General features: G+C 41.5%; 1 protein-coding gene across 1 annotated transcript in view; it reads left to right on the top strand.

Annotated features, from left to right (window-relative positions):
• The window catches only part of pex7 (peroxisomal biogenesis factor 7), an 86078-nt gene extending 76571 nt beyond the window's left edge, over positions 1–9507 (top strand). Inside the window, exons 9-10 of the mRNA XM_067983855.1 lie at positions 4362–4461; positions 7930–9507. Coding sequence (XP_067839956.1) covers positions 4362–4461; positions 7930–7998 — 169 coding nt within the window. The 3' untranslated portion in view covers positions 7999–9507. The remainder of the gene's footprint in view (positions 1–4361; positions 4462–7929) is intronic.
• Positions 9508–12510: the final 3003 nt, after the last annotated feature.

The raw sequence follows: 12510 nt of genomic DNA, 5'->3' as shown, positions 1-12510 counted from the left end.
AAGAGGGATTTGGGGTATAGAGATATAACAATACTACCTGATTAGGAGGAGATCAACGTGTTCCATGGGGAGAGTGATGAGTTGAGAGAGGTAGATTGAAGGGGAGGATGGAGGTGCGCATGTGCTAAAGTTAAAGAATATTAATGACACCCAAGACCCATAAATAAGTGCTAGCAAATATGTGGTGTGCACTCATGCCTATGGGATGTATTTAGCTTTGCCACTTTCTCCCGCACACAGTTTCTAAGCGCTAACTTCAAGTGGAAAGATTATGTACTGGGAGCTGTATAGTTGTGAGATGTGAGGGGCAGTGCTTTAAAAACTCTTTAATAATGTCAGTAGTCAAACATATACCTTTTGAACCATTCCACATTAATCTTTTATTTATTTTGTCTTCCAGCTTCCGACCAGATTCAAAATGTAGAATATAGAAATGTAGGAAAGGCTGCACTGATCAAAAATCAATTTTAATAAATAAAATTTTGTTAGCTTCCTCTTTTTTAGGCTTTTTGTTGAGCATTGATTAATTTCTCGATTACTCTCCTTGCCAGCTGTCCTGCTCCACCCTTTACAAACCTCAATTAATCCAGGATTTAGCAGCCCAAGTCCTCTCTCTCTCAAAGTCCTGCACATCCATCATTCCCACTATTACCAAGCTCCACTGTGCCCTAGTGTATCAATTTCAAAATCTTCATCTTCATTTTCAAAGTCTCCACTGTTTGCTTTCCCTTAACTGAGTGAACTCCAGCTATAGGTTCTTCCTGCATCCTCTGCTTCTTCAACTCTTTCCGCTGGTCAATGAGCCAGTAACTGAAAAGGACATACATTTAATATAATCGCCAAAAGAAGTTAGCAGAATTTTTTTTATGAAGAGGACTGTTACTACATGGAATGCTGCACCAGAAACAGTGGTTAAGAAGAATCTGCTTTAGCTTTTAAAAGGGGAGTTGATAAATATTTGGAGAAGAAAAACGTAAAAATTTATTTGGAAAAGAAGTGTTAAATTTATGTGGAAAGAACATGGCAATGGGACTAAATCGATAGCTCTCTCAGAGAATCAGCATAAGTATGATGGGCTAAATGGCATCCTTCACTGACTCTGGATTACAGCTGGTCTCCCTTCTGCTCCACTGACTCTGAATTACTGCTGGTCTCTAGTTTTCCTTTGCTTCACCATTGGAGGGCTATCCTTCATTTCCTGCTGTTTGGAAAACACTCCCAAAACTACTTTGCCTTACTACCTTTCTCCCTTTCTTCAAAAGCCTCTTCAGTACCTCCCTTTTAAGTTTATCTTGTCTCCAGCTTGGCATCCTCCTTTCCTCCCTGTAAAATATTGAGATGTTCTTCTGTGTGAGGAGCACTATATAAAATAAAAACAGAAAATGCTGGAAACACTCAGCAGGTCAGACGGCATCTGTGGAGAGAGAAACCGAGTTAACGTTTCAGGTCGATGACTTTTCATCTGTAGTATTTTTTTTAACTATATAAATGCAAATTGTTGTTATTGTGTAGAAGATTGTGAAGTTATGGTCTGACTTTCAACTGGAGGAAACACATAGTTTGTTTCAGTTTATTAAATTTCACTTTCCTCATGGCTTGAAAATATCTGAAAAAAAAAATTTTCCTGGTAGCATTTTCAGAAATGGAACTGAGTGACAGGATACAATTATGTAACAGTATTTCAGCATCTCTCAGGAGGCTGAGCTTATGTGCCAGGGTGGAGATGTTTGTTTCCTGGGCTGCTCAGATTCCTAATGGGATGTTTAGAAGTGCAGTGCTGTGGAGGATCTAGAACCACACTCTGTTTTGCTGCCGAATTTGTATTGCTCTCTTTTGTGCTTTGAAAGAAAGATACATATGAAAATATATCGAGTTGGTTCAAGGACAGCCACCAATTTACTGCTGCTATTTAAATTTAGTTTTTTGGAATATCGATGAGCGCAAATCCTGTAGGAAAGTGTGGGTAGGCGGGAACATTTTGTGATAGTAACAGTGCTGCACAGTACAACTATGAAGTCACACTGAAATCACAGTCCCGATGAGATCATTGAACGTCTTCCGGTACTGAATCCAGGTTCTCTCTACAGTGCTGTTGACATATACGTGACCAACAACATCATACCAATCCCCCAGACCGATTCTTCAGGCTGACCCAGTGTCGCTGGGGTGGAGGACGGAGAGGGCTTGCCTTGTCAGCTGCACTTGCTGTAGCAAGATTTCCATAGACTCCTCCTGAAACTATGGTGTCCTGTCGCTGTTAATCAGGATATCAAGTGTGACAGACACTTTGCACTTGTGACACATCTCACGGGCAACAGAAATTCTTCTGCGTCCTGTTGACATACGCTAAATGCAAGATGTTTAATTATATAAATATTGACAATGTGATCGTTTTACTTTATAACTGACTTTAGCAATCAGGCTACTTTTTTATTATTAGCTAATGTGATAAAATGTAATAATGCTAAAGGGGCAAAGCATCTTTACGCAAATTGATGATGGAGTAGTCCAATGGTACATATGAGTTAGGTTCTTTATCATTGAATATTTAAGTTCCATTGGTGACAGGTGCTCAGATATCTACTGGCTGTAAAATCTTCACTTGGGGAGCCTGAAAAGCTGTCTTATCGAACACTGCATAGCAAACTTTTTTTGGACCTAGTCCATGTTAGAAAATCCGTAACATGCTCTCATTCTTAGCTCAATTGAAAAAAGTGCTTATCCAGCTGGCTGTGTTGCAGAATGTGAATGAATCAAAGGAGGAAGAAAAGTAAATTAGCCAAATGCATAAAGAGGAAAAAAAAATCCTGAATGTGTCAAGATTTTGCACCTCCAATATTTGGTTCATAAAAAACCAAAACTTAATGCACTATTTAGTTACTAAAACATTTCTATATTAGCATCAGTTCAGTAAAAACAGTGATGGGTATTCTTTGGTGCTCTGAATGTTTGGGTAAAGTAACATTTCTGGGAGCTTTGGGTACCAAGGAGTAAGGCTGTAACTGGACCTTTGAGGTAGATCAAGCATCTATCTAAGGAGATGTATAAACACTAGCTCAATAAAATGCTGCTAGCTGTATGTTGTTACTTTTTTTGGTCTAAAAGCACACTAAAAAGGACTTCTAAAATTATATTTTGGGAAGAGTTAAGGGTTGTAAAAGGTTAAAGAGCCAGCAGTAGTTGGCGATCATTTATAATTTTAAATATGTATAGTAATTGGTTTGATCAATTCTATCCTGCATTTGATTATAATAGAGTTTCAGCATAAATTTTGGAAAACTATCTCGAAAATGGTTTCAGAATCATCAATTGGAGTATGGTAGTGTAGTAGCTATGTTACTGTACTAGTAATCCAGAGGCCTGGACTAATAATCCAGAGAATTTGAGCTCAAATCCCATCGTGGAAGTTTGAGGATTTAAATTTTTTTTTAAAAATCTGGACATAAAAAATTGGTATCTGTAGAAGTGACCATGAAGCTGTTGGATTGTCATAAAAACCCAACTGGTTCACTAATGCCCTTTAGGGACTGGAACCTGCTGTCCTTACCCGACTTGCTGTCTGGTCTAGCCTATATGTGACCTCAGTCCCACATCAACATGTTTGATTCTTAACTGCCCTCTGAAGTGGCCTAGCAAGCCGCTCTGTTGTATCAAACTACTACTAATACAGTGGTTCAAGAAGAAAGCCCACCACCACCTTCTCAGTACAACTAGGGATGGGCAATAAATGCCGACCTTGTCAGCAACACCCACGTCCTGAGAATGAATAATAAAAAAAAATTAAAGATTCTGTCGTACTGAAACTAGCACACAGCACTAAGGTGGGTAAGATATGGCTACAGATTCAGCTGAAGGAAACACATTTCTATAATGTTCACTGCTGAAAGAAAAAATACTCATCTTAAAACATTTCAATGGCACAAATCTGAAAGAAAATTCTTTCACCTCTGAAATTAGAGGAGTTGCCATCCAGCACAGGATATCTTGTATCTCTGATACCTATCAAAGTTGTAGTCTAGTTCTTTGTAAATCTTATTTCACAGTACAAAATTACTCACTATTTGCAATTTGTGCAACTTGATGTGTTTTATTAGTTATTACATGTTGCTTGATCAAGTGAGAAATATGCTGAAATATTGTACCATTTATTTTATTCACCAGACAGAAATACCAGGTACTTGCATTTGCACGTATATGCCTCCTTTGAGTATCTGCATCAGCAGGAGCTCTTTAATAACTGAATAAATTACACATCACATGGGTCAGTTTGTTCAATGGAGTACTAACTGCATCATAACTTAAAAATATGATTTTAAGTCCATTCAATTACAGTAATTGCTTTTCTTTGTTTTCATTCATAGGTTTTGGGATGTTTCCAAGCCTGACTCAGTGCTTGAAACAGTGGAGCATCACACAGAATTTGTATGCGGCCTTGATTTCAGCTTACATATCCCTGGTCAGGTACGTGACTAACTACTTCTGCAGTTGATCGAAATGAATTAATCCAAAACCTATAAACAAGTTCCAGATCCCTGGTTTGGAACAAATAGCAGACCAGAAATGCTGCAGGGAAACCACATCACAAAACAAAATGAAAACACATTTTTTCAGCTTGTGCGCCTTTTATTACTCCACAACTAAATGCAATGTTCTTCAGATCTTGTTTAATTAATGCTATCAGCATAAAATAACAGAGGGGATAAAAGAAGTTGAACATTTGGCTGCATAGATTGTTCTTGTGTGTTCGATTATCTGAAACATCAGCTGAGCTTTTTAGCAAGCTTCTTTTCTTGAAATATTATTAGCTGCCTCATCGGCTTAATAAATAAATGTACTGCTCGATGTGGCACTGTGCCATGCTGACCAGAACAGTTCCAGGTTTGATTGAGTTGGTGCTGAGATAGCTGATCTCAGTTGGAGCAGCATATTGGGGTGGCAAGGGAATGAGCCATGGTTTCTACTCCAGAACATTATCCAGCGACTCCTACTGGAAAATAAGCGAGCGTGACACGATTGAGTTTGACTGGGATGCTTTCCACAGTCAAATAACCTGCCAGCCTCACTAACTGGGCTCACGTGAAGAATGACGTTTTGGGCAAGGCAGTAAGGGCTGCCATCCCAGAAGAGATGGGGAGGAAACTGGAAAACAAAACCCTTTAAAACTTATTTGGCAGTAGTGTTTTTCTCACTAATGCTTTTAAAAATGCCTTCCGAGTGAATGCTTGAAATAAACAATCTGTCCAATTTGGAACAGGTGCTCAAGTCTGTAGAGCAATAATTGGCCATGCTTCACCTCAGACTGTATCACAATGAATACAAAGAAGTGAATAGGTGTTGGAACAATGTATGCACTTGACTGGTGAAATATGAGAGTGTGCAAAATGGTAATGCTATTACCACAAAGAAAATGCAGCTACATTGAATTTTATTTTGCCTGTCAACATGACACAAATAGTGATTGTGTCAGATTTTTGTGCCTAGTTGGAAAAGCAGTCTTTGTGTGTACAGAAAACGGAATTAAAGCCTCTTCCTGCACTCCAGCTCGCCTCTCGTTTTACCAGGGGGAAAAAAAGTTAGTGAATTATCTCCGTGATCTACAGTTGATTTATCAGATTGTCCCAAGAGTGCTGTGAAAGGTCCCTTGGGGCTGAGCATAAAGTATGGTTATGAATTCGGAGACAGCAGCCATAGAAGCAGAATTAAATCAGTTAATGGATCCGATGTAGTGCCCTTAATGAATGAATGGAGAGCTGGCTGTTGGCAACATTCACTGGAGATATCAAAATGAACAAACATAATTAAGAAAAGCATGGGTGGTTAGATTTCATCGCTCACATTTTGTAAAGTTAAAAAAGGTGGGTGGAGGGATTGTGGGCTGCTGCAGTTTAGTCAGGTAATTAATTGAGAATGCAGATGATGAAAGGATGTAGTTGTAGTTTTTAAATTTTAAAAAATAAAACTTTTCCCCACTTGGTTATTTCTGATATTTTTTATTCATTTTGTTCGTGGAAGGGGAGATGGGTGTAGGAGTGAGTCAGCTCACTGAAATCTACTCTGGCTAGAAGCAAATTGTTTGAGTTAGCAAAAAGCAGCAGAATGGCACTGAATTAGCCTAAAACAGACAATTAACATGTTCCAACTCAAGCATTCATCTGAGGTAATGTTTAGAAGGGGAGTCAGCATATCACTGGTTCCAATCTGTTAATGTCTGAATGAGAGATTAGAAAGGGGTGAGTGAACATTCAGGTTTCAAGAAACGTAAACTTGAAGGTTGCTAGATGCTATAAATGGATGCAAATCTGGATTCAGGACCTCTAATTCTAAAGTATCCCTGAACTGGAAAAATAAAAATAGAATACAGATATTAGAAACTATGCTGAAAAAATGTATACTGAAGATGAGGTAAGTTCAGCTTCAGTGATGAAAAATTAATTTATCCCTGATCCACCAGAATTTGACCTTTTAAAAATATTTTGCTCCCTCCACCACCGATTTTATTTTTAGCCCTGGCTCATACTTTGAGCTGGGCGGTTGGGAAGCCTTGGTTGATAGCTTCTCTGCGGTTGCTGTCTATGGTGCTTCATATTTACCATTGAGTTTATGGGATGGAGCACACTCTAACTTGCTGACTCCCCTTTCCGAATACTTGAGATGGAAAGGGTTAATTATCTGTTTTAGGCTAATTGAGTAACCTGGATGCAAACTGGTGAAACTCACCCACAGCAAGTTGTTGTTTCCCTTGGAAGTGAATATACCGCTGGATGTCAACCCAGAATTCAGAGCCTGATCTCTGATCTCTGTTCTCTGCTCGCAGCGACTGTCTGGAGTAGGGATTTGAACCCAGGATTGCTACCACTAAGCCAAAGGCTTGTTCCTACATCCATAGCAAGGTAACGTGGTTTAGATTTCAGTCAAGGCTGAGATTCTAACAGGCTGTTTTAAACATGACTTCACTTAGAAGCTCTGAGATGCCTGGATTTTGAAGCGCATGATTTCAAATTCAGTGGGAGTGGAGAATGCCTCTGTCCGATCTCCTCTTAATCCTCTTGGTGCTACTGAAAAGATCCTGAATTCTCTAGTCTTTCCTCATAACTAAAGCATCTCGTCCCTCATATCATCTCAGTGAATCTTTTCTGCACCATCTCCATGGCCTTGACATCCTTCCTAAAGTAAGGTACTGAAAACTGGACACACTATTCTAGCTGCAGCCTATTGAGTGATTTGTAAAGGTTTAGCATTACCTTTTTGTGTTTCTACGCTATATTGTTATTCATAAAACCTGGGATCCCATATGTTTGTTTTACAGCTTGATCAATTGGTCCTCCCACTTTTAAAGATTCTTGTATCTGAACCCTTGAGTTTCTGTGCTCCTCTACTCATTAGGAAGTTTCACCATCTATTGTATGCGTCCTCGGCTTATTCTTCCTCCGAAAATGTGTCACCTCACATTTCTCTGCATTAAATTCCATTTGACATCTGTCTGCTCAAACTACACTGAACCCTGAGAGACACTACTATTTACATGCCTCCAGTCTCCCTGTTCTTTTAAAGGCAGCCCGATGTATCAGATTTTTTGATATCAATGTAGGTAGAACCTATATATTGTAGTGCAGTGCGCAACCGGTTTTGGGGGTTGCTTAGTTTTTTCCCTCACTGATACGCTAATCCAGTAAAGTACATTGTTCATTGCATCATGCAGGATTGAGGTCAAAATGCTGACTGACTAAATGGAAGATTTTTCAGTTTTGTTCAATTTTCCATCAGTATCCCAAACACTAATGTAATTTTACTTATTACATCGTACCATCCCAATATTCAATTTTGGTTTTGCCATCTTCATAATCTGATTTGGTATCTTATTAACTGTTTTAAAATGGACAGAGTGCGAAAAACTGCTAACTCAAGGCTTCTGTCATGTTTTCATTACAGGTTGCAGACTGTGCCTGGGATGAGACAGTGAAGATCTATACTCCAGCTTGCCTTACAGTTAGTCATTAAACATGGTATCATTGGAAGATTTAGAACATCGTGTCCTGAGAAAAATGTACAAGATTGCTATTTGATTCATTTGTGTATATATGCAACACTTTGGAACTCATATAAAGTAAACTTATATTTAGTGAATTTGTAAAGCTCTTCAATTTAATTAATATATTCAGCTGGATGTACAGTTTGAAGTGTTTTTGCATTTGTTGACTTGCACTTGAAGGGAAAGAATAATTAATATACAGTTTATGTATTTTAATATCGTAGTTTAAATTACCATAAAGATTAAAAAATGGGAACTGCAACAATTCTATTTTATCTGTTCACATTACAGAGTACTTCAGAAAATGGATGAAATTCAATATTGGTAGTTAGTCTATTCATTAATTATTTCTTGTATGAATTCAATATGACTAAGTACCTAGCCATTGAGAAGGTTGGAAACTATGGGCTAGTTAGACTGTACAGTTGAAGAAATCAGTTTGAATATAAGAAACTGTTCAGTTCATTTGGTTCACCCTGATGTTTGGGTCAACAAAGAGGATCTGCTTAAACCATGTTTATCTTTCTCTTGTTTCTGAGGGACTGGCTGCTACAATGGGCTAGACATGGGCTTTGTACCTCTGGGACCTGGCTTCAAATCCAGTCCAGACTATTGAGATGAGAGTCTCCTCTATGCTGACTGTAAGGATCTAAAACGAGTTTGAGCAGATTCATTCTAGTTCCCGATGAGCAAGGGGCTGCAAGATAAAACTTTGGCACAAATTGATACAACTGTGGCAATCTTACTCAGAGAAGCCACAGGATGGCTGGGGTGGGAAATCGAAAAATTTCAATTCAGGTGGAATGGAGTGTGTCTTTGACGTTGGAGCTGAGCCAAATCAAGGAAAATTTACTCAACATCAACATCTAATCATATACCTGACCTTGGAGTACTTGATACTGACACTGAGTACCTCAAATGGAAAATTATCATTTTCTGCACACATCTGAATAACACAAAAAATTCATATACAAAAGGAACTTTGTTTTCATGAGGTCACAAAGGCAAAAGTGCTGCCATTTTGCACACAGCTTGGTTCCACAAACGGCTGTGAAATGGATGACCAGTTAATCTGTTTTTGACAGTATTCGCTGAGGGAGGAATGTTGACTAGGATTCCAGGAGATATCCCTGCTCTTCTTTGAATAATACTATCAAAATGCCCACTGAAACAGGCAGACAGGTCCTTGGTTTAATTTCTTGGAGAACGTTCCCTGCTCTTCTTCAAATAGTACAATGAAATCTTTATTCTGTGGAATAGACAGAGGGAATTAATACAATTTGGGATTTTCTGAACACTTTTTCTCTATTTTCACAGAAAATCATGCTAACTTGAACTCCGCTGTAAAAAGAGCTTTTCATTTTACAGAATATTTTGATTGTTTCTGTTTTATTACATTTACAAATATAATTGTCTTTAATTTGTTAATGCTGTCATGAAGTGTATATAAGTTTTAATAAATATTCTGAAGTAACTCACATTTTCAGATTAACTTGTCCTTGATTATCTTGTCATCAACAACAACAACTTTCATTTATATGGTGCCTTTAACATCCCAAGACACTCAGTGGTGTAATTTAAAAAAAATGTTTAACCAAAGGAGGAGATATTAGGGAGAGTGACCAAAAGCTTGGTCAAAGAGTTTTAAGCAATGAGAGGGAGGTGGAGAGGCCGAGTAGGTTTAGCGGATAGGGCTTATGCGGCTGAAGGCATGACAGCCAATGGTGGGGTGTAGGAAGGGAGGATACAAGAGGCCAGTGTCAGAGGATTGGAGAATTCGGGGGGGGGGGGGGGGGTGCGGTGGGGTGGTGATGAACGAATGTAGCATTGGAGAAGGTTACAGAGATAAGGAGGGGGCGAGGCCACGTAGGGATTTAAACACAAGGATGAGAATTTTAAATTTGAGTTGTTGGGCTGGGAGCTAAGCTAGGTCAGCAAAAACAGGCGTGATGGGTCACCGGGGCTTGGTGCAGGATAGAATATGGACAGCAGAATTACATTTACAGGGGGATAGAGGATAAGAGGCCAACCAGGAGAGCATTGGAATTGTCAAGTTTGGTGGTGATAAACGCAGCATAAATGAGGGTTTCAGAGGTAGGATTGGGAGGGGGTGATGTTATAGAGGTGGAAGTGGACAGTTTTCGTGATGGAGAGGATATGGTGTCACAAGCTCAACTCGGGGCTGAATAAAACACTTGCGGTTGTTAACAATTTGGTTCTGCCTGAGATGATGGCTGAGGAGGGGGAATAAGTCATTGACAAGGGTACAGATGTGGCAGGAGCGGATGATGATGGCTTCAATCTTCCCAATGTTTAACTGGAGGAAATTACAGACCATCCAAGACTGGAAGTCACACAAGCAGTCTGATGGTACAGAGGCAGTGAAGACTTCATGAGAAGTGTTGTAAAAGTAGTGCTGTATGTCAACAAGGTACATGTGGAAGCTTACTCTATGTCTGGATAATGTTGCCAAGGAGCAGCATGTAGACGAGGCAAAGGAGGAGGCCCAGGATAGATCCTTGGGGGACTCTGGAGGTAACAGTGCAAAGGCTGGAACAGAAATCATTGCTGGAGATGCTCAGGCTATAATTGGATAGGTGTAAATTGAGGTGTTTAAGATGATTAAAGGGGTTGATAGGGTAGATGGAGAAACTATTTCCTTTGGGGGGGGGGGTGAGTTCATAACAAGGGAGCATAATATTAAAATTAGAGCTAGGCCATTCAGGGGTGATGTCAGGAATCACTTCTTCACACAAAGGGTAGTGGAAATCTGAAAAACTCCCAAAAAGTTGTTAAGACTGAGTCAATTGAAAACTTCAAAACTGAGATTGATAGATTTTTGTTAGGCAAGGGACATAGAACCAAGGCGGGTGGATGGATTTAAGATAGATCAGCCATGATCTAATTGAATGGCGGAACAGGCTCAAGAGGCTGAATGGCCTACTCCTATTCCTGCGTGTGGGTGGAGCCAAGCAAGGGCAGTCCCACTGAGCTGGACAATGGAGGCGAGGGGCCCGATATTAGGAGGGCAGCGGGTTGGCAGTGGGGGGTCGACTGGGCAGTCCACCAATGCTCCTACAGCAAACAACCAATTTTGGACCATGGAGCAGGCCAGAGGAAAGGCTGCTCCAAGGTTTTCGGACTCCTCACTCCAGGTGCTGCTCGATGGGGTGAGGAAGAGGAGGGAAATCTTTTTCCCATCGGATGGGAGGAAGTGCCCTCCCTCCACCACCAAGAAGGCCTGGCTGGAAGTGGCCGAGGAGGTCACCAGCTGCGCCAATGTGCCACGAACCTGGGTCCAGTGCAGGAAGAGATTTAATGACCTAACCAGGTCAGCCAAAGTGAGTATACTTGTGCATCCTCCCACACTCCATCTTCCACATTACCTCCACCACCACACAACCCCTTCTGCACTGCCACCACAACGCTCTCGCATCACTCCTCACATCCACTCAACTATCATCCTCTCCTTGCCTGCACGTACTCACCGCCCCGTCCCCATTCGAACACTACCACTCAACCCAATCCTCATACAATATCATGGCTATGTCGCACACGCACCTTCCCATGCATCACCCTCATGCTCACCCCCACCCACACCAATGCATGCAGTGGGTCACCATGCAACCATCACTCAATCACGCCTCTGTGTTTTGCCTTGATAGGAGAAGAGATGCCAGAACGCCCGGGAGAGGGCAAGGACCGGAAAGGGCCCGCCACACCAGGTGGCATTAACAGACAGAGCAGCAGGCACTAGAGATAAGCCGCACGCTGGAGTGCCTGTCCGTGGCGGATGCCGAGACTGGGATTGCACAAGCGGCTGGTGACAGAAAGCTAACACTCAGCACTCATGATAGCGAATGATCTTAGCATCACTTGGCATCTGCAGCACCTCAACATCCGTCCAGATGCCTAATATTGCTTTCTGTTCTCTCGCAGGCCCACCTGCGACCGCCGTGACTGTGGAGGGCGATTCCTCAGAGGACCTGCCAGCCTCTGAGGGTCCATCGTCACATCTGAGCCATCTATCCACCAGCGCAGATACACACACCTCGGTGGGTCCCCTTCCTCACTTAGTTGGGGTCGCACATGGTGAGTCACCACACACGTGAGCACGAGCAGACCCTGGTGGCAGGGGCAGCCGTGGAGAGTCCGCGTCGGTGGGAGCACTCTTCTCCAGGCTCTGCTCAGCTGGACCCAGATGCTGAACCCTGGGGGCCAGCCGTGAAAAGGAGAGTCATCGAGGGGCAGCAGCACATTGCCGAGGCACTGGAACAGGTGCAATGTGCACTCTCCACAATCGCACAGAGGATGGAGGAGTCCAACTCCTGCATAAGGGGAATGGTGGCACAAAGGCTAGCCTCCATCGAGCGTCAAGTACGGCTCAACAATGAGTCCATTCAGGCCCTGACAACGGCCGTTCGGATTCAGGGTGAGCAACATTCTGCCGCCTTGAACAGGCTGACAGATACTTTACAACT

The sequence above is a fragment of the Heptranchias perlo genome, chromosome 5 (assembly GCF_035084215.1).
Source record: "Heptranchias perlo isolate sHepPer1 chromosome 5, sHepPer1.hap1, whole genome shotgun sequence".
Classification (NCBI taxonomy): Eukaryota; Metazoa; Chordata; class Chondrichthyes; order Hexanchiformes; family Hexanchidae; genus Heptranchias; species Heptranchias perlo.
The sequence above is the reverse complement of the archived record's forward strand: the minus strand, read 5'-3'. Positions and strand labels throughout refer to the sequence as shown.